General features: G+C 46.5%; 1 protein-coding gene across 1 annotated transcript in view; it reads left to right on the top strand.

The window, feature by feature from the left end:
• Nucleotides 1–2079: 2079 nt before the first annotated feature.
• Nucleotides 2080–25481, top strand: part of LOC115321007 (monocarboxylate transporter 3) — a gene marked incomplete at its 3' end in the record, with an annotated part of 59469 nt that continues 36067 nt past the window's right edge. The window contains exon 1 of the mRNA XM_042290206.1: nt 2080–2269. Coding sequence (XP_042146140.1) covers nt 2080–2269 — 190 coding nt within the window. The remainder of the gene's footprint in view (nt 2270–25481) is intronic.

Genomic DNA, 25481 nt, shown 5'->3' with positions numbered 1-25481 from the left:
CGAAGTACACTTCGCGCTTTCCACTCTTGCCCGCCTCCTCCTTTCCTATATCCTCTACACTTTTTACCCTGCCCCAACTTGGCTCCCCTCGCAGCTTAGGAGAGGAGGAACGCTAAAAGGATTATCTTCCTTGCAGAAAACCGAGGTTGTACGTCGGCCTTTAACCACTCCACCTCGCGCGGCCGCGGGCTAGATTGATGGAGTAGGATGGGATGACTACCAGTATCCTAGGGACTACCTCCGGGAGTTCATTGATTTTAGGGTATCGGCGTTTATCGACACGTGGCGAACTTTCCCAGGGTGTCTGCCAACCTGGAAAACCTTTAATTCTCAGGGAAGTTTGGATTACCTGGAAAAGCCAGGGAATCATTCAGAAAGTGGGATAAATAAGGGAAAATAACCCATAGTCAATGAAAGTGGCACGGCGGTTGCTTATCGACACGGCCATGGTGAATAACATTTTCGAAATGTCATCGTTCGATTCAAAAACTCAATTTGAATTTGATAAAAATATAAAAAAAGCTGGAAAAGTAAGGAAATATGAAATCAGTAATTTGGTAGACACAATGTTTCATTTTCTTGACACTCCACGCATTTCTACACACTACAGGCACACGCCGTGGGCAGCATAGTGTAGTCTAGAGTCTCTCGCGTTTCACACGGCCGCTAGGCCAAGCGGTTGCCTACCACTTATGCAAGTTCAATTAGGCACGAGCTTGGAACGCTTTTGTACTGCTGCAAATACACTAGAGCAGCGTCCGGCCGCGTCTCGATTGCCCATGCTAGGACGTCCGACGTCGACTCCGCGTTATGGATACGTCTGATGTATCTTTATACTTTACGTCCTAAATACGTCCGGCGTATCTTTAGACACAACGCCTGATAATAGTAGTGAATAGGGTGACGCTCAGTGCGCAAGTCACTTTATTACAGTCGGAAAGCATAATTTCATTCCTGTTGCGCAGGTAATTCCCCAGCTAGACACGCACTTGAAGACGACGTTGTACTCTTTCTGGGGGAAAGCTATGCGGGTCTTTTCCGCCCTTATGCAATCATTCGCACTTCGTGTCATGTTTTCTCACGTAGCTCCCACAGGTCTAACGTGTTGCCGAGCCGCTGAAGCCCTGGCGTCGCTCCGTCTTAGCGAGAAGAGGCTCACGTGGGTCGTCGTGCAGCACACTGGAGCTACGCGCAGCTCAGAGCCTCCCCTGTGCAGACAAGATGAGACTGAGCAGAGCTCCAAGCTCTTCTGACAAACCTGTGAACTCCTATAAAATAGGTGTCGCACCCCGATTTCTAGAGATCTGGTCACACTGGTAGTGTCGTTGGTCCTCGGCGGCCGTGGAGGAGTGCCGGAAAGCAGAATTCCATCCCTGTTGTGCAGGTAGTTCCCCAGCCAGTCACGCCATTAAAGACGATTTCGCACTCTTTCTGTGGGTAAGCTTCGGAAGGCACTTGTGCAACCATCCACACGTCGTGTCGCCTTTGCTCACATAGCTCCCGCAGGCCCAGCGAGTTGCCGAGCCGCTGCAGCTTTGGCGTCGCTCTGTCCAAACTGAAGAGGCTCACGTGGGTTGTCGGGCAGCGCACTGGAGTGACTCGAGGTTCGCAGCCTCCGCGAGCGCAGATGTGTACTTTTCTGAGGCAGGTCGCACCCGATTCCAGGAGATGTAGCCGCACTGGCAGTCTTGTTCGTCATTGGGCGGCCGTCGAGGAGTGCCGGAGCGCAGAATTCCATTTTTGTTGTGTAGGTAGTTCCCCAGCTAGTCCCTCACTTGAAGACGACATCGCACTCTCTCTCTCTCTCGAGGTAAGCTTCGGAAGGCCTTGTGGACCCATTCGCACGTCGTGTCGCATCTGCCCACGTAGCCCGCAGATGGGAGGGCGGCGAGTTCACATATCAGCCCTATTCGTCCCCCAATTAAGGGTCATATGAGCTCTATAAACATACCTTGCCATGTTGCTTGTCCACCTCTGGCTGCATCTTTGGAACTCTTCGCTCTTTAAGTCATCGTTTTTAGTGCAGAACAGTGCTGTTCTGGGTGCAGTATTCACGAAAGAGCAGACTTTTGAGTGGAAATGCCTTGGTGCTGCAGTGAAGCCGTGGCCTCATTAATATCCGCCAAAGACTACCAACTTAATCGAGAACTGTCGGACGGTGCGACCTCTTTCTGCGGCACTCTGCTGACGGCACATGTGGTGGATTCGCAGCTTGAAGTACTCCAGCATTGTCTGGACCATAATTGCGCAGTGGCACTGGTTCTCGATTGTCTGTGCCAAAAGGTGGTCAAACCTCCTAAACAACGGGGTCACACAGATGATGTCCATTGCCTCTCTCTGCAGTCTTTGTAGCCAGTTCCGCCCTCCTTTGATCGCCTTGTCAAAGTGCCTACGAATCACCCTCTCCGCTATCTTGCGCAGGCTCAGGACGTCCTGTGAGGGGCTGTGGAGCTGACCAGCATTTTTGATCAGATCACTATCAGGTCGCACTTGGCTCTTGTAACAAGTGCGATCTTAGAGCACTCTGGGCACTTGGTCACTTTAGCAAAGTTGGCTTTTACGTTTCCAACAATGCACTCTACAGCACATTCGGCGAACTCGGAAAGCGACTTGTAGGAGACAGTACTGCTGGCCCCTCCGCCTCTTGCGTCCTCAGCCCTTCTCTGGTCTTGCTGGTGCTGCGCCGACGAGCTTACGAGAAGCGTCTCGGTGCCGTTAACCTGGCAGCTGCCGCAAGCTGGGGGCAGAACGTCGGCGTGCAAGCACGTTCTGTGTACTGACCGAAACTCTAGTGCTCTGGGGTTGTTGTTGCTACCCGTCCTGTTCCGTACAGTGGCAAAAACTGCTGCGGCGACAAGCACGAGCAAATATTCGAATCTAAGAAAACAATTGTCTAAAATATCCTTAAAGCGAGCGCAATCACCCACTTCAAAGTTTGAATCTCGTCCAATGTCCGGCGGAGCTAGGGGCTTGCGTTTTTTTCTTCTTTGTGGCGTGCTCCATGCCGGTCCCTCGAGGTCGGGGTCTTCCTCCTCGACGTGATCTAGTGGCCGCTTGGAGGGCTCGGAGCTGTCGTCCATCTCCAGGTCAACATCGGTGGCATCGTTTGAAGACCGTTTCCGTCGACAGTCTTCGTTTGCTGACTTTTTGGGGATATTGAAGTGGCACTGTCGATATCTGTGCCAGTTCCACCGCGGGCAACTGTCTTGTCAGGTTCCAAACTTCACCCGGTAGTGTCTTGTAATGTGCCTCGCTCGACACCGGCTGAAGACATTTGGGCTGAAGACATTTGGGTTGGATGTCCAGTGCCGTCTTCATTTTTCGAGGCTTCTTCACCAATGAACTCCGAGTTATCCTCCTCAGGGGCAGACCGCATTGCATTGACGTACGTGCTGATGCAATCCTCTTGCTCGTTACCAAAACGATGACACTTGTCCCAGAGGGGTACGCGGTATTCTCTACGGCTGTGGCGTGTCCTCTTACATCGAAGACAGAGCGGCGCTCTTCCGGGGACAAAGACTAGAAGGTTGCTGCCGAACGGACGGACCTGGTGCGGTAGGTTATCCTTGGTGACACCTTCATTCAGGTTCATTCTCACCTGCCTTGTCGTCGTCCGGACATTCTGAAAGCCTTCCGCTTTCCATCTGTCTGGGGCTACTTCGTTGATCTTCGCGTAGGGTTCTAGGGGCCTCGTCACTGTGTCGTCGCTGATGTGAATTGGTATCCAGCGCGTGGGACATTTCAGCTGACGAACCACGGCCGGGGAAAGCCGTTGAAGACGATCCATAAGAGCGCTTTTTTTTTTTTGCGACCGTTTCGAACGGCGTCACTCTCTCCACCTTCTGGGCTACGTAAGCGCGCGGCATTGCACCTCCCTTTAAAAAGTGCATCGCCCCGATGCCACAAGGAACAAAACAAGGCAAATTAAAAGAACGGTAAACTAAAGCCTTCTGAACAGAAAAAGTCCACAGCCTATCGAGTGTAGATTGGCTTGAGTCGAACGACCTGAACCACCTCGGATCGTGGTTGGCATCATGCATTGCGTCGGGCACCACTTCGTAGTTGAGCTCCCCGATGCGACAAAGTACCTTGTATGGTCCTAAATACCTTTTCAACAGTTTCTCGCTGAGGCCGCGGTGACGAATGTGTGTACACACCCGTACACTGTCTCCAGTCTGGAAGTGAACGTCCCGGCGACAAAGGTTGTAGCGCCCAGCGTCGACGCGTTGCTGGTCTTGAATGCGCAATCTTGCGAGCTGGCGGAGCTCTTCGGCCCGTTGCGCAACTACCTGGGCGTCGTCGCTCCTGTCGTCAGTTGGCCCGTGGGGCAGCATCGCGTCGAGCGTCGTCGTTACCACGAGCCTCATGCCGCCTCCAAGCCGAAGCTGGTGCGGCAGGCGGTCAAGGCTGACGCCCTTCCGCAAAACGAGGCGTACGATACGGGTTGTCGATTCCACTCCGTCGAAGTCAGGCCCTTTAAACCTCTCGCGCGCTACTTCCTTCACCTCGCCATATATAAGCGAGGTGAAGGTCCTTCTCCGACTACAGTCGGAGAAGGACCGCTGGATGACGTCGTCCGTGACGCTGAAATAAACATAATGCAGTTTGATCCGGATCTCCTGCCGGTACGGGTCGACCACAACGCACTTACGGCCCTTGACTAAAAGTCGCCCCCTCGAGAAGTTTTTGTTCGGTCGCGTAAGTCCTCAGGTCCAGCAGCCAGACGTGAGACATATATGATAAGCCACAATCTTGACCACTTCCGCGAGAACACCTGCTTCACCCAGTGGTTCCCTGAAGTCCTCTATGCGGCACGGGCGACAAGCGTTGTCGCCGTGCAGCACGACTGTGTGTATCATCGACTCTCCTGATGGCAGAGGGGGCAGAATAATTCTGTCTTCTTCGTCGTCGGAAAAAAATATCTGAGTTACCGTGGCCGGCAGGGGCCGTTATCTCCTCTCCTGAGAAGCACATGATTCTTTGACTTTCCGCGTTTGCTGCCGGACGAGGAAGGATACAGTACAGCTCAGTGACTCGGTACACTGCTCGTCCCCCTTTTATACTCGTCATTTTTAGCGTCGATTATCCCGATGACCACCTAACCGCTAAATAATATTGATGTTCTTTTTTTCCTCATTAGCGTCACACCTCCGAAAGTATCTTAAACTGCTCGGGGGGATGTATATCTTCGGAAAAGGTAAACCTCATGCCGTAATTATCTGAAAGCCAGTAAAACAAGCCACTCCAATGTGGTTGCAAGCCATGCGTTTGCTTCCCCGCAGAGACCGTCGTAGAATGGCGCGATTGGACGCCAGTTTTTCTATCGTAGTAATTGTTTTTGTACCTCCACTGTTCCCGTGCGGCTACAAATGTCGTCTTGAACTAATCTCCGTAGAGGGGCTATTCACTCAGCTGAAAATGATGCTTCACGGGCGGAGAAATCGCTTTTCGACCAACATTTATGCAGTCGAAACCGCGACTTGCGGCAGGCGCTGTGTTTGGAGCTACGTCGTGGTGAGTTCGAAACTTCTAGCGCTCTTCCCAGCACGTCACTTAGTGGAGTGTTTTTCCAGGAAACGTAGTATACTTAAACAGAAAAATAAAAGGTAGCTTTTTTTTTTATCAATTTGACCTATTATTTCCTATTAATGCTAAAATTCCAAGCTGTAAATCTACGTACTACCTGCCGTCATATTTCAAGCCTGTTCAGTCCTTCTCCCAGAATGCAATCGCTCTCGGGGAGGGGACAACAGGACAACGCAGACGACAGCCACATTGGCCAGTGTACGATAGGAGCTATGGTTCAGACTGCGTTCCACCATGATTAAAGCCCTGCGCTGATAATAGTTTGATTATCCCCATCTTATCCCCATCCGCAGACTTTTCATCCGCATAGCAACCGCATCCGCATACGAACCGCATCCGCAAAAATTTAGAGCCGCATTCGACCCTTTCGGACATTTATACACAATAAAATTAAGTATAAAAAAAAAAGAAAAAGGAATCTGAGTGGTATCCTATAAGTAGGGTGTGTACTTTCCGGTGTTTATTTGTGAGAAAAATCGGCGGATGTTTTTCGGTGTTTATTTATTTTCGAAACACCGGTGTGTTTCGGTGGAACGTCTCACGACGAGGCTAAAAACGGTGATTATCGGTGAAAAAAAAGCGATTGATCACAGAGAGAGAGTTCCAATTTTATTCACATAGTTCATACACTTCTTCTCTAGGAAGCAACTATTTCTCACACTTGGTTATTATAGTAGATGCAAGCATACTTTCATGCTTGCATCTACACGCAAAGAACGTGCTGCCGTCATGGCAGCACGTTCCTTGCGGTTCGCAACCCGCAATTATGAAAACGCACGCTCCTGTACGACACGGACGTTGGCAGTGTCTTCCAGGAACCACAGCAACCTCTGAATACATGGCTTGCACCGACATCACTTGGCCAGACCCAATGTGGAAAAGGGACGTGAGAGCCTACCCTCCACTGTGTTAATTTTTCCACAAAAGGGGGCCATGGGAGACACAGTAGGGGAAAGGCGTATGAGAGCTTAGTTTCCACTGCGTTCACCAGACGCTCTTGAACCCCAGAAAGGAGGGCGGACTGACGCCACCTGCAAGCCATGTATAAACACTGGAAGAATGCAGGATCCACGAGATAACACGTTTGACGAACCTCTACGGGGAAAGGGTTTCGCTTGGTCGGAAACTAGCAACGACCGGTGTTTTTCGGTTTTAACCAGGGCGAAAATATCCAACCACCGGTGTTCTTCGGTTTTAACCGATTTTATATTTTCGTCACCGACGGATGTTTATCGGTGTTTTTCGGTTAAAACCGGAAAATGCACACCCTACCTATAAGCCGTCTGCTTACCTTTCTACAAAGAACTCTTCCTGTCAGAATGCGGTAAAAGTCATTTATCATATTTATAAGATAAGCGAGGATCCTTCCAGAGGCGCTTGGCATCACTAGAGCGATGAAACCAATTATGAGATCGTCTTGGGAGTCCCTGACACCGACACTCTGTCCATAAGATGCGCTCAAAAGGAAAGAAATTTTAATATTTATTTTTCTTTTTGTTCCTTAAAACCCACCTCAGCAGACGCATATTTTGTAAACATAAAAATTGTGTAATTTTACTTAGGCGTAACGCGGTTATTGGTAACGCGTTACCGCCAACGCTGGTTTTACATATATTGACACAGCTGTAGGGGGAGGAAAGGCGCTCACTCACCGCAGGAAAGTACTGTGTATATGTGGTAAGGGGCGAGTATACATCACTGGGAAAAGATCACAATCGGTTTCAGTTCTAAACAAGAACCCCCAACTGCCATGCTCGGAACCGTATACTTTAGAACAGCTCAGTGCCAAATGTCGAGAAAAAGAAAACCCACACAGACGCAACGTTTCACTTGTCAAAGATGCTGTGTAGAAGAAACAGAATATCGTCAATATGGATGGGATCCAACTGGTTCGCCTCTCTTAAATCAATACCCGCAAATGAAAAGTCTCCATTGGTGCACTTGATGGTGGGGCGGCATGCACGAACGGCACTACAGGAATAATGTGCGAAAACTTGTGCTGGCGCCAAATTTCACCGCTCCAGAGGATCGAATTTAGTCTCATCGATCTACTTGTAGGAGTAGAATCCACTTACAGGCTTCTTCTACTTTCTTGTGGTTTGCAAGTTTTGGATTTTCTTTGCCCAAAGAACGTTTTCCGCTCCTTCCCCGCACAACAAGAACACGCCTTCCCTGGATGACTAATGCTCCTCCATCCTCTTTCCGGGGACAGTATTTTTGGCGAGATAGAACGTTCTAAAGCGATCTTTGGTGAGAATAATATATTTCTTGATGTAAAGGGCAATTGTTTCCTCAATTTGCGCCTTTTATCTGAGAGAGTAGTTTTCTCCCGCAATACATTCGTTTATGCACATCATAGTATTACTCACTTATTCACTCTACACCGAGCGGCCGCACACGTTCATGGGCCGCCTCGGCAAAAATGTAGATGCGGACTCGCGAAAATCCACATCCGATCGTCAATCCGCCAAATCTGATTCATTTTCATCCGCACCCGCCAGTTTAGTGTAGATATCTGCGGATTATCCCCGGGTAGTCCGCGGATATACAGTGCTGTAACCACGACCCTCCAAAAGTCGATCGATTGCACCGTAATCCCTCAAGCGGTCTTAAACTCTTTAATGTAAAGGATAATGTCAACCTGCGACATCCCGCCCACTCCCATCACAGCCCGAACAGCCGCACAAATGCCCGACAGTTTACGCAAATCTATATTTCTCTTCCGCCACTAATACGCTAACACAAAGTCATATTCGCGACAATCCACACTAAAAAAAAAAGAAAAGAGTATCATCTTACACTCTTTTGTCCCACATAATGCACCGCAACAATTTAGTCGAACAGACAGCCCCAAATTTTACGAGGGGCTTGATAACGGTGCGATATAGCTTATTAAATTGCTAAAGTACGTATCAAAGACCATAGAAAGAACACACTGAGGTTTTGCCAGTCGGGTTCAGAAAACCCCAATTATTTTATTTTTGTAGCCTGTAACACGTACATTGACTATTTTAATAAGTTGTACCAGACGGCTATCACGCCTTTCGTGAAAGTTAGTACCGTCAGGTCGACGTCAATGAGCTGTAGGTTGAACTGACGTATTGGGGTGTATTATATGGAACAAGGGGCGTAAAAATACACATTTTTTAGAGTGCAGTCTTCGTTCACAGCGCATAAAACTGCCATCACGATGTTGCTGCTGCGTTGATGATACGCGGAGATACAAAGCCAGGTTGATGGTCCATTGGCGCTCGGCATCAGGAAACAGAGCCGAACGTAGCACTGAAGATACGAAAGTACCCGGCAGCAAAACCTGCCTGTCTTGGGGGCGAGTTCCGCGATTTCCATAACGTCGTCAACGTCATGTCATTCCGCATGGTTCCACAATCCAGAGACGGCCATCTTAGCCCGGCGTACGTAGCCCTGCTGGCGCTGCTCCGGAGTTTCGCTGTTTCGAACGGCTTCGTTCACTCGTTTGACAAAATCAGCGTTAAAAACACAAATGCAACTGAGATGCATCTTTCACAGGGAGACGGACTTATTGGCGGCCTTCGCTGCTACTGAAGCTCAGTCTACTCAACAATATTCATTAAACAACTCGAGCGACGCGCTCGAAACACGAAATAGAAAGATGAGGCACGAGGGCGTAATTTCTCTCGTTTGCCTGGAGAGGCAGAAAAACGTCTCGTTCCTCCCTTCTTCCCGTACCCGCTTCCGGGCGCGTCAGTAGAAGGGGAAGAAACGCGCCATTGCTACCTTTTCCTTTTTTTTTTTTTTTTTTTCTCTTAGAGTTTAATCTATATCCGTCCGAGCGGTGAGGAGGCGATGTGAGCTTGGATGAGAGCTCGTCGGCGCAAGAGGAAGTAGGGGATTAAGTTCATCTTCCGGCGCCGCTGGGCATGGCGTTGTGCCAGGTCCTGGGGCATTTAAACGTCCTTTCTCTTTCGTGTTCAAAATTAAGATTTGATTACACCGCAGTTGTTTGTCAGTCAGCCCGTTCCGCTATGTTGTTTGTGGTGCCTTGGACAGTTAGTGGTGCGTATTCCGTTTTGAGACCAGGTGGCCAGAAATAAATGCACTTTGCAGGCACAAATAAGGTTCGTTTGTTTTTCATTCTTCTCCGTTCCGGTACAAATAGTTTCCGGAGTGGCCGCTACGGCAGAAAACGTGGCATTAAGATCACGTATAGTTTGGTTCTGAAATAGATGGGAGCCAGTTCTTCACAGCAAGCTCCTATATGGCAAGCTGTTCTAGTCACGTTGCTTCATGCAACACAACACATTTATTAGACTAGTATCAACCCTCGTAGGGGTATTTTCCGCCGCCCGCCAAGTTTTTTGCTAAATAGAGCTAGTAGCCAAACCTCGTTGTCATAGCACTGGAAGCAGCCGTGATTTTGATTATCAAAACCTCGTCTCCGTCGTACAGCGGGGGATTACGGCAGCCACTGCTTTCCGGGGCACGCGGGTTGTGCTCGTACGATGATGGACGGTTGCAAGTACGCCTGCTCTCGTTTCTCAACAACGGACGAAGCCGGCGAGGGCGCTCGATTTCGCAAAGCTCCAACAACAGCTGTGCCGTCAGCGACGATTTCAGTGCTAATTGACGCAATCACACGGCGGATAACGCATAAGCTGTGAGTCATAATTACAGTTCGCCCGATTCGGCGGTCGTTTGTAACACAGTATTATATTATTGGTCCGCCAAATCTGATGGCCGCTAGCGATGGCGTTATTAAAGATGTCACAATCTAAAAAAAAGAGCGTGAGTATATGCACGAAGGCTCCCTATTGCAAACGGGTCAGCATCACAGCCTTGACGTTTGAAGTATCTCCTCGACGAAGATAGTGCCGTGGGACCGCAGTCTTAAATTTTCTGGGTAAGCCATTCATTCGCCTAAGACGATGTTTAACTTCAACAGTCTTGTAACCAAGTCTTTTTTTTCTGAAATCCTGCGTTAGCACAAGTCCTTTCAAAGTTAACGAGGTGCGGACTGATGTCGTTGCCAGCTGAAGAACGACGGAATAATTCTGCGCATGTCAAAGTTCTCGCTCCGGCTGGCAACATCAGATGCGACGACATCCACTTTGTTACAATTTGTGAAGCTGTAATTCATTTAACCTCCAGTTCAAGCTCTCTCAGCTCAAGCAAGACTGCCTTTCAGCATTCCACTGTTTCGTCATCGCGTCATCGCGTCAATGTGTCAGGCTTACGCATTGCCTTATGCATAGATATAGAGCCAGCCTAACTGTAATCTCTCATTCCGAGCGCAGCCGACGTAGCGGTCCGATAGAAGAGATCGGATGAGATAGCACGAACCGTCTCATGCACTGGCACCACCTGCTCACGCAAGCATAGGACATTAGAACGGCTAGTAAAATCGTCTCCTTCCTTTCTCAAAGTCCAAAAAGCTATCCGGCTCCACCTCCCCACCCCACCCCCCCCCCCCCCCCAAAAAAAAAAATACTCGTGGAAGTTTTTACAGACTTTCCAATCATCCTCATCCCTCTCAACGCTCTCGGTACAGTCACAAGGCACCAGCATGTAAAAGAACAACAACAACAAGGAGGCAATTTATGTTTTGTCATTAACCCGCGCTACTAGGACAACTCGGTTGGAAAACTGCCATAGGGGGCTGCTTTGAAAAAGTTACTATGATCCGTACTCGAGAACCGAACTGGCCACGATCGGAACGCCGCAATTTCTCCCGCAGCGGCCACCTCAGGAACTGCACGGCTGCGCACCGATCTTGTCGAGTCGCGCAAAGGCCGGTGGCGCCATCCCGCAGCGGTATCTTGCTGTATAGTTACATAAAGCCATGGCCTCCAAGATTTTTTGAGCGCTCTGCTCTGGCCTGTCCAATCGCTCGGCTGCCCAGCAGAAAAAGCGAGCCGAAGCAGTTCCCTAGATCTCCACATGCGGCGCTTATAGCCATACCAGAAACGGAAACAAAATTGCGTCAAAAAACGCTGTCAAGTGTGAGCCCGCGTGGTGAAACTTGCCTTTTCATTGTTCTCATCATCAGTATAGGGAAAGGTAAGGCGATCTCTGTTGATTCGTAAATTGTATTCGGTGCTCCGGTCTTTTCGCCATTTCGCTGGATGATGCCTTAGAATGCAAGACTTAGTGCGGATCTTCATTTTGACTCGCCTCCCCGTTTTTGATTGACGCGCCTTCCTGTTTTTTACTATAATTATTAGACGCGCAGTTTGTTTGGAAACGACATCCTGGGCATTTGTTCTACATCTTTCGCGCTTTGAAAATATGAACCTTCAAATGATCAATGATCATCATCCTTGCCAAAGGTATGTGTGTTGCGGCGAGAGGCGGGAAACACATTTCCAGCCGCTCCCAAGTTCCGTAGACTGACGATGATGCTGATGATGATAATTCGCGTATCTTTCTTTGTCTTTTGGTTTGGCTGCTAGCGCCACCAAGTGCCCAACAGTAACAGTTTCTTCCGGCGAATGCAGCGACCTGAGGAGCGCAGCCAGCGCGCGAAAAAAATCTCGAAGGCAATGATCAAGAAACTTTCAGGCTTTCACTCGTCGCTAAAGGGCGGCGCTGTAATCGAATTTATTTCGGTCTCGGTGGACGTGAGGGGTCCGGGTTTCAAGGCTGAGTTTCCAAACTGAGTTCTTCTAGTAAAGTTGTCACCAACACATCGCGGCTCTTAGTTCTTCCTATGCGAAGTCAGTTGACTATCGCAATAAAAGATTAAAACTATATTTGATGAGTGCAATTAATAATTGTTACGTACATGCAATTTGTGACATCTCTAAATTTATTAAAAATGCTTTCGCCTAATAAATTATCGCAAAAAATAAAAGCAAGGAGGAGTCCGGCTTGAAGGGAGGGGGTGGGGCGGAGGGGGGGACGCACATTTTTGACCTGCTCCTTTGTACGCTAGTAAATGTTTTTTCGCGATGCAATTTTTGGAAGACATTTTTGTTTATAGAAAAAAATCGTAAGGGTGCAGGCGAGCAGGTGAATATTAACCATGTTGAATTAACCTGAGACTGGGGTAGAGAAGAAACATCAAAACGTAGAAGGGACAGAAAATAGACAGGACGACGTCTCAAACTCAGCTCAGTTCTTCTCTACCCCAGTCTCAGGTCAATTCAACATAGTTAATTTTTGTATAGTCCATCCAAAACTATCGATGTTCAGGTTGCCAGTTTAATTTTGAAAGCACCACTTCTAGTGTTGAATTTTTCAAATTTGAGAGTATAATTTTACATATGTGAAATTAGATATCAAGTATAAAAAATATATAATTTGTCCATTCTTTTGTTTGTATGTATGTTATGCAAATTATGCTTAACGAAGGCCATTTTTTATCGCAGTGATGCCCTCACAATACCTATAACTTTTATAAAGAACATTCGTCGCTTTCTTTCGCATTCTTTCAATTTGAGATGCGAAAATGCGAAAATTGATTAGCACAGTCTTATTCAAGGATTAGTCGGACACTGTACAACAAATAGTTTTGCTGTGATAGTCCCCTTTCAAAAGCGCGACAACTCTGTGCGCCACGTTAAACAATGTGCACGCTCTTCATGGTGAAGGAATGGTTTTTCTTCGGCCCGCCGGCTCTACGTGAAAAAGCGGCAGGTCAAATGCAAGTAACGCGGTTCTTTTTCCTATCGCCAACTGGGAAAATAACCTTGCTAGCTAACTTGCTAAGTTTAAAACCCGTAAACAAAGAGCTCCCATCATGATGTGTCTGCAAGTCATTCTTGGACTGCCCAAAGCGTCTAGCCCACTAAACGTGCGTAAAAAGATGCCTTCAAACGGAACTTAATGCGGTGCTGTCCCGATACTGCATGGTAGCATAAAGTAACGTGGTGTCAGTGGATGCTTCAGTGACATAAAAACATATTCGAAAAACGCGTCTGCGGGACGGAGTTTTTCTTTTTTTCGTCAGGCACGTGTAGTTTGCTAGAGAGCAGAAAACGACCGCAGGACTGATACGTGAATTCGACTGCTCGTTTAGCCACGCTAACAGCATCTGTATATTGAGCAACACGAAGTAAAGGTAGAGTACAATGAAATAGCAACGTGGTGTATTAAGCAACTGCATGCAAAATTGTGAGGCTGGTCGAACAGCAGAGTCGGATAAAACCGATGCTCACTTATCCGCGTCAAACATGCCTAACAGCAGAACTAAAGAAAACGCAAAGCGGTCTAATTCGGAGCTCATATATTAACCCCATTTTGCAAATGCATCCGAATTCGTGAGGTTCGCCAAGCGGCCGCGGCAGCGGACAGTTTGATATTTATTTATTTATTTATTTATTGATACTGTCGGCCCTTTACAAGGCCTTTACAGGAGTGGTAATGCATACAAGATGTAAAAGACAATCATGCACTGACACTTAAAAAAAGTGATTCACCCGGAGGAATAAGAAAGCAAAAGAAATACATTCAAAACACAAAAGTCACTGCACATTATCAAGCACTATAACCTTTATAATTAAAAAAAAAAAAAAAACGCAGACTTTTGTCATAGTGAAAACAGATATCGGGTGTTGGTTCCATTCCTTTATTGCCCTAGGAAAGAAACTAAATTTAAAACCATCATTTTTGACAGATGGTTCCATGATGTGCATTTTGACGATGTCTCGTACATTCACCGAGGCGCACGTCCATGTAACTATTTTTGTCTATCTTAACTAGACCATGAATGATAAAAAAAAAGGAATTTCAGGCGGTCGCACTTTGTTCTTAATCCAAGAGAAGGAAGTTCAGCAAGTCTACAGAGTCTATATGTATATATACGTGCTATTTTTCGTTCGGATTTGTCATTGCATCCATACTGCGTGCAGACCGGGAAGCAGCAGTGTGTTCCCTCTTGAAAAGTCTCATTTGTATGAGCAATTTCTGTGTCCAATAAACACATATTAATCATACAAGATATATAAGAACATATAAGGACCAAATAAGAACCATATAAGAACTATATAAGATATATAAGGACACATGAGAACGATATAAGAAACTTGTGAAAAGTTTCTTTAAGTTCTTATGTGGTTCTTATATATCTCATATTGTTCTTATATAGTTCTTATATGCTTCTCATATGTTCTTATATATCTTGTATGATTGATATGTGTTTGTTGGACACAAGAAATTTGCCACACAAATGGCTTTTTCACCAGGGTTGGCATCTTCCCTGATACCCTGGAGCGCATAAACAGTCCTTAAAAAACCTCTAGAAAAAAAAAAGCTAATCAGGGACACGCGTGTCAAAAAAAAAAAAAAAAAAAAAAAAAATTACGCGAACGAATTTTTTTTTTTTTTTTAGCAATATTGATGGTGAGAGATTTATTTGAAATTTGCGGGCAAAGTCCATGACGTCACGGAATGGTGATTCGCTCCTTCGACCTCAACGAGATGGTCGTTCACTCTTTCGACATCGACGAGGTGGCCATGCGCTCTTTCCACCTGAAGGCGAAGCCGATCCATCTCTCTTCCACGCACTCGTTATGCCGAGAGAGAAAACAAGTGGGAAGGAGGTGACTACCGACTAAATCGCATCTCGCGCCGTAGATATTGGTCTAAATTTTTTTTCTCGTAAAATTAATTTTTTGACTCGTGTGTCCCAACCAGACTGTTAAAAAAAACATTTATTATTATGTTCAGGGGCCCTTTAAAGCCACAGACGAAGCGCCTTAAGCACGATCGGCGCACAGCGAGGTTGCGAACTGATTTCCTGGCACGCAGCTGCTGACTGCCTTGTTGTTACCATGGTTACCATGCCGAGACACACTGTTGCCGGGTGTTCTGCAAGGGGTCTACTCAAAAACAAAACGAAAAAACTCTCGAACTTTTTTTTTAATTATGAATTTTGTTGATTATTATGCTTTACTTATGCGTTCATAGTTCGCCTTCAAAAGGGAGATCGGTGGCCGAGAGAGTTAGCGCACTTCAGCTCGGAGCACGTGTAGCGAAAGCTCGCCGTGCAGAACCCAGAAATCCTGGGCTCAATTCCCACCTGGCATGCCCGTTTCGATTTGGATGATTTGTAGTTTGAGGAGCAGCTTGAGAACGGCATTTATAATTATCGAAGACTCCTCGGGTGCTTCGTACGACATGCGCAACGGCGCAAGCAGGAACAAGCTGCCGAGGCCCATGCTACCGTCGGTATCCCGCAGAGCGAAATTCGCAAAGTTGCCAGGCACGCGAACAAAATACAGTGATATGTCGTTAATATGAAAACCTCCGTTCCCTCTAAAAATCGCCCATAATGTGAGTTGTTCATAATAAGGAGACAAACAGGCAGACATGGTAACCGTGGAAAGTGGGGACAAAAAAGGACGGACAGACACGAAACTCTCGGTCCGTCCTTTTTTGTCCCCTCGCTTCAGAGTTACCATGCCTATCCTTAACCAGCTGGCCTGCCTACTTACTTTAACAAAAATGCGTGCATTTTCCCATTTCGTCGCAGAAAATGGTGTCCATATAGCGGGGAATCCATAATAACGGGGTCCCTATAAACGAGGCATGACTGTACCGCAAATTGCGAACAGATCCCCCACCAAGGCGAGGACTATTGAGCAAAAGCTCTTCCATCCACGATGTACAATCGGGTTCGAATAAAATGCGAACACTGGAGCGTGTGGTCGTCGACAAATGCTGCGCCTCCAGAATGCCTCAGGAAACTGATAAAACTGCGGGGTGGACAGTAGGGCGCTGCGAGGGCGGGCGTCCTACTTGTATGCGTTTGAACCTCGCCCAGCACAACCCAAGCTTCGTCGCTGTGCCGGTGGTGCGCTGGAAGTTCCGTCACTGTTCGTATTTCATTCGAACTTGATAGTACGCGTCAGAACTGTCATCCGCGCAAAGGAGTGGCTTTGTTAACACGTGAAGCGCACCCCGGGGAGCAAAGGGGAGGAGTTCTTGCCCTTGTGAATACCCCTTAACCTCCGAGGATGAACAGTCGCAGTGATTGACGGAAAGTAACATTCCATCGAAATCTTTGCAGAACGATGGTGTAGCTTGTCATCGGAGATACGGGCTACTTTTATTTATCGCAGGACACATCCTAAAAATAAATAAGTTTTTTTCTTTCTCGTATTCAAAGGGGTCTATATAAACGAGGCATGACTGTGCTGCCAGCATAGCCAAAGCAGTATAGCGAGGATGAATAATTCATAACAGAACTTTTATGAGAGGAATAACGTTCGCTTCTGTACGCAGAAGTACTGAATATCCTGCCCTTAACCACTTTTTTTTATTATATTTCGTTCGCACCTGTATCCGCTTCCAAATATCACTGTACATACCTAATGGCGACTCTATTTGGCACTCCAGGGACCTATAGGGGTCGCCGCTCTCGACTGATCATGGCGACAGAAAACAAGTGCCAGCTCAACGGACGCTCGGATTTAAGCAGGTAAGGATTGGTTTCAAAGTTGTTTGCACCAATATTTATCCACTATGTCCTAAACCTGCGGTAATGTATTGCCGTAAGCGCGCATCCAAAGGGTTAGCCTTCCTCGGGGAAGCGATGGAAGAAGTGCCTACTCTTAACGAAACATAAAAAAACAATTTGTGAACTGTCGAGTCGGGGTAGTATATAAGATCCCGTTGTCCTGTGGAAAAGTATATGTCGGGCAGTCAGGCAGATGCGTTAACGATAGATTAAGAGAGCATTATCTGGCCATGAGATCTCCCTCCGGCCACTTGGCGGTATCACTTTGCCAGGTGCGAGTGTGCATTACTCTTTACCCACACTGCCACTGTGACACGGCACACTAACCAAAGAAGGGGGGGGGGGGGGGAATTACGGAGGATTTCGTCATATCACAGTGCGAGGAGGGTATGTGCGTCAGTTCGCCTTCCATTGCCTTGTTCGTCAGCGAGATTGCTTAGATGTGTCGTTACGAAACAAGATTGTAATCACATTGATAAGATTGGCGGTGTTTTGTGCTTTGGTGGTTCGAGGGTTTCACGCTTTTATTAAAATTTAGTTGTAAGTCAGCGCTTGTCGTGTACATTCTTCTCACTTGTCCTTCGTCTAATTTTCTGCGCTTTTTTTGGTTGTGACCTTATGGGCCGCGTTCCAAAAGCTTTTTGAACTTGCCGTTTTGTACTTTTGCGTTGGAAAACCTACCTCCCGCTGCTTCACAGCGTTGCTATATCTGTGCTACCATGCGATGTGATTTTTTCGAGTAGATATGGAACATAGCCATGGTTAATAGCGCATAATAGCAGCCATGTTTTAATTTTTTTATTGATAGCAATTTGCGGGAACAGCTGGACGATCCAGAATTCCGTGGCCGATATGTATGCAGCAAAGACATCTACGCGCGAGACCTCTTCAAGGCGTCGATTATTGATCAATATCCAAGCGTGCGAAGGCACAGGGATGCAGCTCTTCAGCAAATATACGGTTCACCTTGATCACGCCGCGAGACCGGCGAGGCTTGCTTTCGGGGAGCTGTGCCTTTTTTCAGCAGTGCTGCGCTTTCATAATCATTTTTCCCGTGTTGACAAAGGCCATTATTGTCGTTTGTACATGGATTAAAAAAAATATTCGGTAAATGACGGCGAATGAGCAGAAAACGGCAGCGTGTCTTCCAACACGCTGCCGCCCAGCGTCTGCAACGCTGCAAAACATAGACTTTCTGTAACGCAAGATAGCCGTCCGGTGGCCGCATTCGCGGAGGGGAGGGGGGGGGGGGGGCGGGGGAGCGCGATTGAGCAATGGACAATATTAGAGGGCCTCATGTAAGAGTCTGTTCAAATTCTCTCCCGGGGTATGCGTTTACGAGCGTCATTAAATTGCAAAATTTTGATGCTGGTCTATAGGGCTACGGGTGGTTTTTCAACGTAACTCAGGTTATAAACAACGCTGGAGATGCTTGAATATTTTACGCCAAGAATAAAATCACAGTTTTCTTTTAGACACCATTTTTGTTTCGATAGGATGAGTATTTTTTAAACGCAAAAAAATGTATAAGCCGCCCTCTCTAACGCCGCAATTAAATTGAAAACGCTCTCCACAGTTTGAGTTGAACACACTCTTTCTTGAGGCTGTCAAGGCAATATGCCAGAGCCGTGAATCGGGAAAGTTTGGCCATTCATTGGTTTGAATAGGCGAGCATCTCATGGCCAACCACGGGCCGCGAAATAGCCTTTAGCGGTGGTCGGGAGCTCCAAAATTGTGACTCGTCGAATTTAAGCCTTTTAGTGTCGCTAGAGTAAAAAGGTACGACTCTTGGTGACTGAAAACTTGGCGCATGTGAGGCTTTTGTCACGTCCATATTCAACGGTAGAATAAATGAACGGGCGCTCCAAACCAGAGCAGACTGGGTAGTTGCGAACGTTGCATGCTGGTTTGCTATTGTCTCTTTTGTCTCCGAGACGCCGAGATTGAACACTTCTATTTCATACTTAGAATGACGTTTTCAATATTGTGACGTCGCGGTCTACTGACTGGTCGACGCTGTGTCTCACTTTTTGTTTAAGTTCTAACCGCGGGCGGGAACATTAGGCGCTGGAGGCGGCCTTTGCTCCGCCCATTGACCAAACTCCCCCAATACACTAGTGATAAACCGAATCTGCCGAGCTTTAGATTCGGCAAAGTTTTGCACATGCCAAACTTTTGAAGGAAAGTTCGGCGAAGATACGGCAGAAATTCGGCAAACGTCTGCGCACGCGCGAAAACGCGACGGGACCATGGGTTGCAAATGGACGCCGTGCAGTCGTGCGGTTACGGCGAGGTGTTGAGTAGGCAACATGGTAACTGTGCGTTTGTGAGCGAGTCTTTTCCTCTTCAGTATTTTCTGCCTTAAGAACAGAAGATCGATCAGTAATTTACGCAGTCGACTGCGCAAGCGAGAAATGATGCGGTAGATTCTGGATAACGTGATTTTCACTTGACCTTTCCAGTGATGCAACGAGGTAGTTGAAACAATGACTGAGAATTACTTTAAAGCGCTCCTCGCAATTTTAACGATCCTGTTTTCGGCTTACAAGTAGTGTGTGCCAAAACAAAGCAATATTGCTTTTTCAATTAACGTTATTTCGCGATTTTTATGTATCTGCCCAAAACTAACCACACAACTATCACGCTCGACGTCGTACATCCGACATTCCTAACTCTTCACATCTTCCTAAATGTACGTGTATGTCCTAACACAAGAAACCGACATTTTAAAGGCTAAGAACGAGACGTTGCGAATATGGAACGCACACCTTCATGCAAACATGCACACCCGGCGAAACCAAAACCGAAACTACCCGTTCACAGTCTCCTGCTCCCAGAGCGCACCTGAGCCGCTAGGGACGCTGCTATTTTGCACATTGCCCATTGTCATAGAGATCAGTGTCAGTAACGGAGTCACCGGGACAACTGTTTCATAACGCCTACAATTTGGAATCACGGAAGCAACATAAGACGAGCAGAACTCACGAAAGGACCTGTTCCGGCTAGTTAAGGGAACCATAAAGTCCATTTCACATTTTTTTTAAGGAGGTGTTTTTGGACGGATTTGGGTCCTAGCATGCCAATCATTATTTTCTAAAACTCTTTTACTCTTATTTCGTTGCCTGTATATGAATTGGCTAAACCAAAACAAACGTTGAAATTTCTATTTTTTTTTTCTTTTGCCCCAGGGAAGGGAAGTGACATCGAGGAGCATTGTTGGTTGTTTGGTAGGATTTAGGGGATGCTCAGCGCGGTTCCCGCGGTTGGCTAGTGCACTGCGGTCTGTGAAGAAGCGGCCATATTAGTTGTTGGACTCATCAACCTGGAAGAAATGGACGATAAAGCCGCTATCGCTAACGAGTTTGAGCTCCCGTTCAGCAACCTCGCGACGACGGAATGGCCGCGAATCTCTGGGTCGGCGTTTAATGAGGGCGCCCCAGACTTGCTACCAACTCCTCGATCGCCGCCTCGGAGCGACTCTACACTAGGGATGTGGTGAAACTTTTTCCGAAACAGGTTTCGAAGCTGAAGCAGGGGTTTTGGCAAGTTTCGGAAGAACGTCCGAACTTCGGTGTGTTTCGGATAGGTTCGGATAGCTTCGGAGCGTTGACAGAGTGGCCAGGCCAGATTATTGAGCGTTGCAACGTATAAGGAATACAATAAATAATTAAAATTTCAAACAGAAATACTTAAAGGGGCTATGCGACGATATTGGGTAGGGAAGTTTCTCACTTTACACCAGCTTACTTGCACTAGTGAAACCCAAGAATACTCGAACGCAACGCCACTGACCAAGAAGCGTCTTCGTCTCTGTGTAATTCTAAAGATAAAAGCGGACTCTTCCTTTCAGCCTTTTCGCAAAACTTGATGACAGAGTTTTGGGGACAATGCCAACAATGCGATCCCAAACAGTGCGTCATCAAGCTTCGCGATCCCCGCTGTGACGATATTTAAATGCTGCTCGTATACAGTAGTCACGAAGACTGCGTAGGTATTCAATTTTGGCTCGTAACAATCAATGCTTCAACATGCATTCGGGTAGTGGCTCGTGCCCAGTAGCTGGGATCAAGAGAATAGCCGAACCTTGCGTGGAACACAGCGCACGCCCTGTGCTGTGCCAATGCCAACGCTTGGCTATGTTCAAAACATCGATGGCTTATAACCGGCTCCAGATCACGTGTTCGCTTTTTCTGGCTGCGAGTTGAGGGGGTAAGGGGTGTTCGTTTTCCTTTTGGATTTTTTTCTTGGTCTACCTTCGCGCAGCGAAAAAAGGAAATGTGTGTTTCATGGGTCATAAATGTGAGGGAATAATTCTAAGCTGTATGGATTGAAAGTAGAAAAATTGTTTTATCACCCCTTTAGTTTAACAATATAGGCTTGTTCAGATAAAATCTGAGATACAGAGAAATAAAATAATGCCCAACGTGACACAAAATATTAAAATATTTAATCGTTCGTCATTGTGGTTTCGATTTCACAACTTTCAATCACGTCGTCACGTGCCGGAAAAAAAAAAACAATAACAACGGGCACCGGGGGGGGGGGGGGGGGGGGGGGGGGGGAGGAGGAATTGATTATCAAAAATCGCAACGCTCTTTTTATTGCATCACTAGCTCCACGACGTTTGTGGTGTTCGTTCCAAACGCCGGGAACGTTCCGGTTTACGTTGACACAGCACAGGTGGCCTGCGGAAGTGGTCGGAATATCTCCGGCATATGTGTTATGCAATCGAGAATATGCGCACGTGCTGCCCAAAACATTCTGTACTGTGTCTGTGCATTATGCTTAAAAGAAATTTATTTAATTATCTAGACTTTCTGGTGTTCTTAAACTGCCCGCGGGCCAATGATAGGGTGCACCATTTGTCAGAGAATATATCGCAATGATGCGGAATGTTTGCTGGGGAAACAATAGAAAGTCACTGTAAATAAAAGATTGGACACAAGGGAGTCGAAAAAAAAATCATTACAGGTAGCGTTTGCGAAGTCTGCTTAAAAATATGCCGTCAGTGTAAAATAAAAGTGCACGCACCGTAGTCGATAAAACAGTACCCGCAGTTACATACGGTCGGGTAGAAACAGTTGAGACACGAAAGTTCAGGGAAGAAAAGTTCTCACAGCTTTTCTGCATAGCAGTTCTGGCTAAAAAATATAATTCGAAAAGTTTTAGCAGAAATCGAATGATAAAAGTTTTCCGCAAAAATATATCTACCTCAGGCTTGTTCATCACAGCCGAGGTATTAAACGCATACTGGATGTATTCGAGTGGCCTTATGTTTTTCGACTCCAAGTAACCGAATACACGATGATAGCGAAGAGTCCTGCTATGTAGATCAATGGAAAGAGAAGAGGTTAGTTGTATACAACTAGCAAAACCGTGGAGACATCTGTTCAAAATCAAGAAATACTGTGACTGCCTCCTTTCGGACAGGTAACGCAAATTTAACAGTTTCAATAGTTGCTCATGACTGAAATAACTCTGCCTATTTAAATAACGACCTTAAGGAAGTCGAACAAACTTCTTGTATATATTTTCAATTTCAATGATTTTGTCGTATTCAGCGAATTTCAGACCACGTCACAGGACTCTAATTTAGGCAAGATGACCGGTTTATAAAGATTTAAGAAGCAAGAATATCTCTTAAACTGTAGTGTCATTTTGGTGATGTGGCCCAATGTGAAGTAACATGTATAGCTTAAATATGTCACGTGCTAAGAACATTTTAATTCACTCATTAAGAAAACGCCCAGATCTCGTACAGCGGAAACGCGCTCAATCAAGCATTTGTTCTAAAGCGCACGCAAAAGTAATTTGAAAATTCTTCCTATAAAACTATATTTGATTGGTTTTAGCCGGGTTGAGAACTAAGTTGTTTCTTTTGCACCATTGTGCCAGTGCGTTAATACCTTGCTGCAGTTTGTGACAGGCCGATGAATCCGTAATACTTGGAAAAAGTTTAATATCATCCGTAAATTGTAATATTTCTGAGTGACTAATACATGCGCTAATATTGTTCACAAATACCTTGAAAATCAAAGGCGATAAGCGACCTCCCTGCGGGACGCCAGATTTAGAAAGGTATGCAGTTGAGTGCAGACCACCATATGTAACATAATTCGATCGTTCGCATAGATAACTTTCAAACCAATTGCGAAGCGGTGAAGAGAGACCGTGGGTTGCAAGTTCTTTAACAAGGAGAGAGTGGTTGACCAGGTCAAAAGCTTTTTTAAAACCAAGGTAGACTGTATCGACCTGCTTCTTTAACCCTAACTTGAAACCCACAACTCAATAAATTTGTTTCTACATAACGATTAGGCCCAGATTCATGTTGTTGCACTCTTATTGGCCGAGAGAAAATCTACATGAGATGACAACACATGGGCCTTTAGAGTACCGTAGCGAACGAACAAATTAGTGAAATCTGACGATAATTACTGACGCAGTTTGGTGAGCCAGCAATGAAGATGGGAACAACGAGTGAAGACTTCTATGAAGTCGGGAAACTACCTGTCTTTCAGAAACCGATTGAAAATCAACGTCAAAAACGGAGATAAGTCGCCGCACTTTTTAAGTATAAAGGAATGCCGTCAACTCCAGCCGATTGTTTTGGCGGTAAGGACCGTACCTAGATCTACAATATAAGCATTGTAGATCTAGGTACATTTGGTTTCAACGAACTTGATAAGTGTCTTTGCTCATATTTCATGCATACCGTATTTTCCGCACTATATAGTCCGCACCCGGCGTATTAGTCCGTAGCGGCTAATGTGATACTGTAAAACCCTTAATGTATGCGAGCCCTTAATTTTCGGGAATTTCGCGAATTGAAAAATTCCCGAAATTTGAGGGCACGCGAAAAGTTCGGTCTTTTAGAGTTTCCATGCCGGCGTCTGGAATTCGCAAAATTTAGTGACCGCGATCTGTGAACGATTTACGAGAGTCTGTGAACGATTCAAGAAAAATAAGGGCCGCGAAAATAAAGGATTTTACAGTATATAAAAGAAAAGTTTCCTCCGAGTCCACACCCGGTGTACAGGTCGTGCAACGTCCATAGCCCGGACGTAAAACTTCTGTGTCATATAAAACCGCCATTAACATATTTGTCATTCACAAAATGCGTCACGTCTCATCAATAACGAGAAAGCAAATCCTTAATTGGGTAGTCCGCACCTGTAGATAATCCGTGACCAAAATGTTTGAAAGGACTACACACTGCACCTAGAGCTCTGACACTTGGAGACTCACAGGCTACCATGGAGCATTGCATTTTGAGCATGCCGTCAATGTGGCCGTCACTTCGAGCGCGGATGAAAAACGCGCTCGATGGGTCGACGTGCCCTCGAGCCTCAGCATGGGATCGTAGGATTTACGAGGATCTCCCACACAACGCGGGCAACCTGCTATGTATTGCTGTAACGCAGAAAATACACCAAAACTGATCGCATTTTGGTCTGACTCAAGGTTTAGTCTTCAAGCACTCACAACGTCCACCCCACAGAACCAAAAGAGACAGCGCAGTGTTGGCGGCCGAACCTTAGAAACAACAGAAATTTCGCCCAAAAGGTTTCCGAATTTTCAAAAAAGTTCGAAACCGAACCTCCGGAGTTTTGCCCTATCACTACTCTACACGCTACTCGCCGAAGCCGCCGACGTCGCCAAACGCCAAAAGCGCGTTATTCGTTTGAACAAATTGCCTGACGAGGAGCCCGTTGTAGGCATGCTTCAACGTCACGCAGAGCACTTTATTTCACGTTTCTGCCGCCGTCTCTGGAGGTCTCAGGTATCGTTCCCGACGCTATTTTTACCACAACTGTTTCATTGATTGGTGCGGCACCCAAACGTCTGTTTGTGCTAGAACTTGGTCAACAGTGTCCGAGACGTGCTTGACGACCATTGAAATCGTCAAACAAAACATCCAAATCGCCTTTATGGTCCCTTTAAGCGTTTTCCCGCTAAGCGCCGTCCGTTTTCCTCGAGCGGCGGATAGTCCTCATTAGCAGGGCAGGCTTGTCTTTCCCGACGGCCGTGTTGTGCAATGAACAGCCGTGCACGCCTAAAAGAAGACTGTGAACTTGGTTTGCTGAAGAGAACGGCGAAAGCCAATCACGGCGAATAACGGAGGGACCCCAGCGAATTACGTGGCTCACAATACGATTAGACGTGAAATATCCGATCTGTTACAAGCAAGTGAAACGTCACGCTCATTGTCTCGAGCATGTTACTATCTCTCCGCAGTCAATGAGACTGCCTGATTAGCCAATACGAACCCCAAAGAACGAATCAGGAAGCAAGAAAGGCGTTTCTTAGGCTGTCTGTGCCTATAATAGTATTCTCAGCATTTTCAACCCTTGTGATCCTGGTCCCTGGTCTTGTTCGCCGTAACTAACTGTCTCGTGCAAAAAAAAAAAAAAAAAAAAAAAATTTTTTTTTTTTTTTAGTGTAGTATATAGTTATTTGG

The sequence above is a fragment of the Ixodes scapularis genome, unplaced genomic scaffold, assembly GCF_016920785.2.
Source record: "Ixodes scapularis isolate PalLabHiFi unplaced genomic scaffold, ASM1692078v2 PGA_scaffold1__304_contigs__length_218370807, whole genome shotgun sequence".
In the NCBI taxonomy this organism is placed as follows: domain Eukaryota; kingdom Metazoa; phylum Arthropoda; class Arachnida; order Ixodida; family Ixodidae; genus Ixodes; species Ixodes scapularis.
Note: the sequence above shows the minus strand (reverse complement) of the source record. Positions and strands in the feature narration are given on the sequence as shown.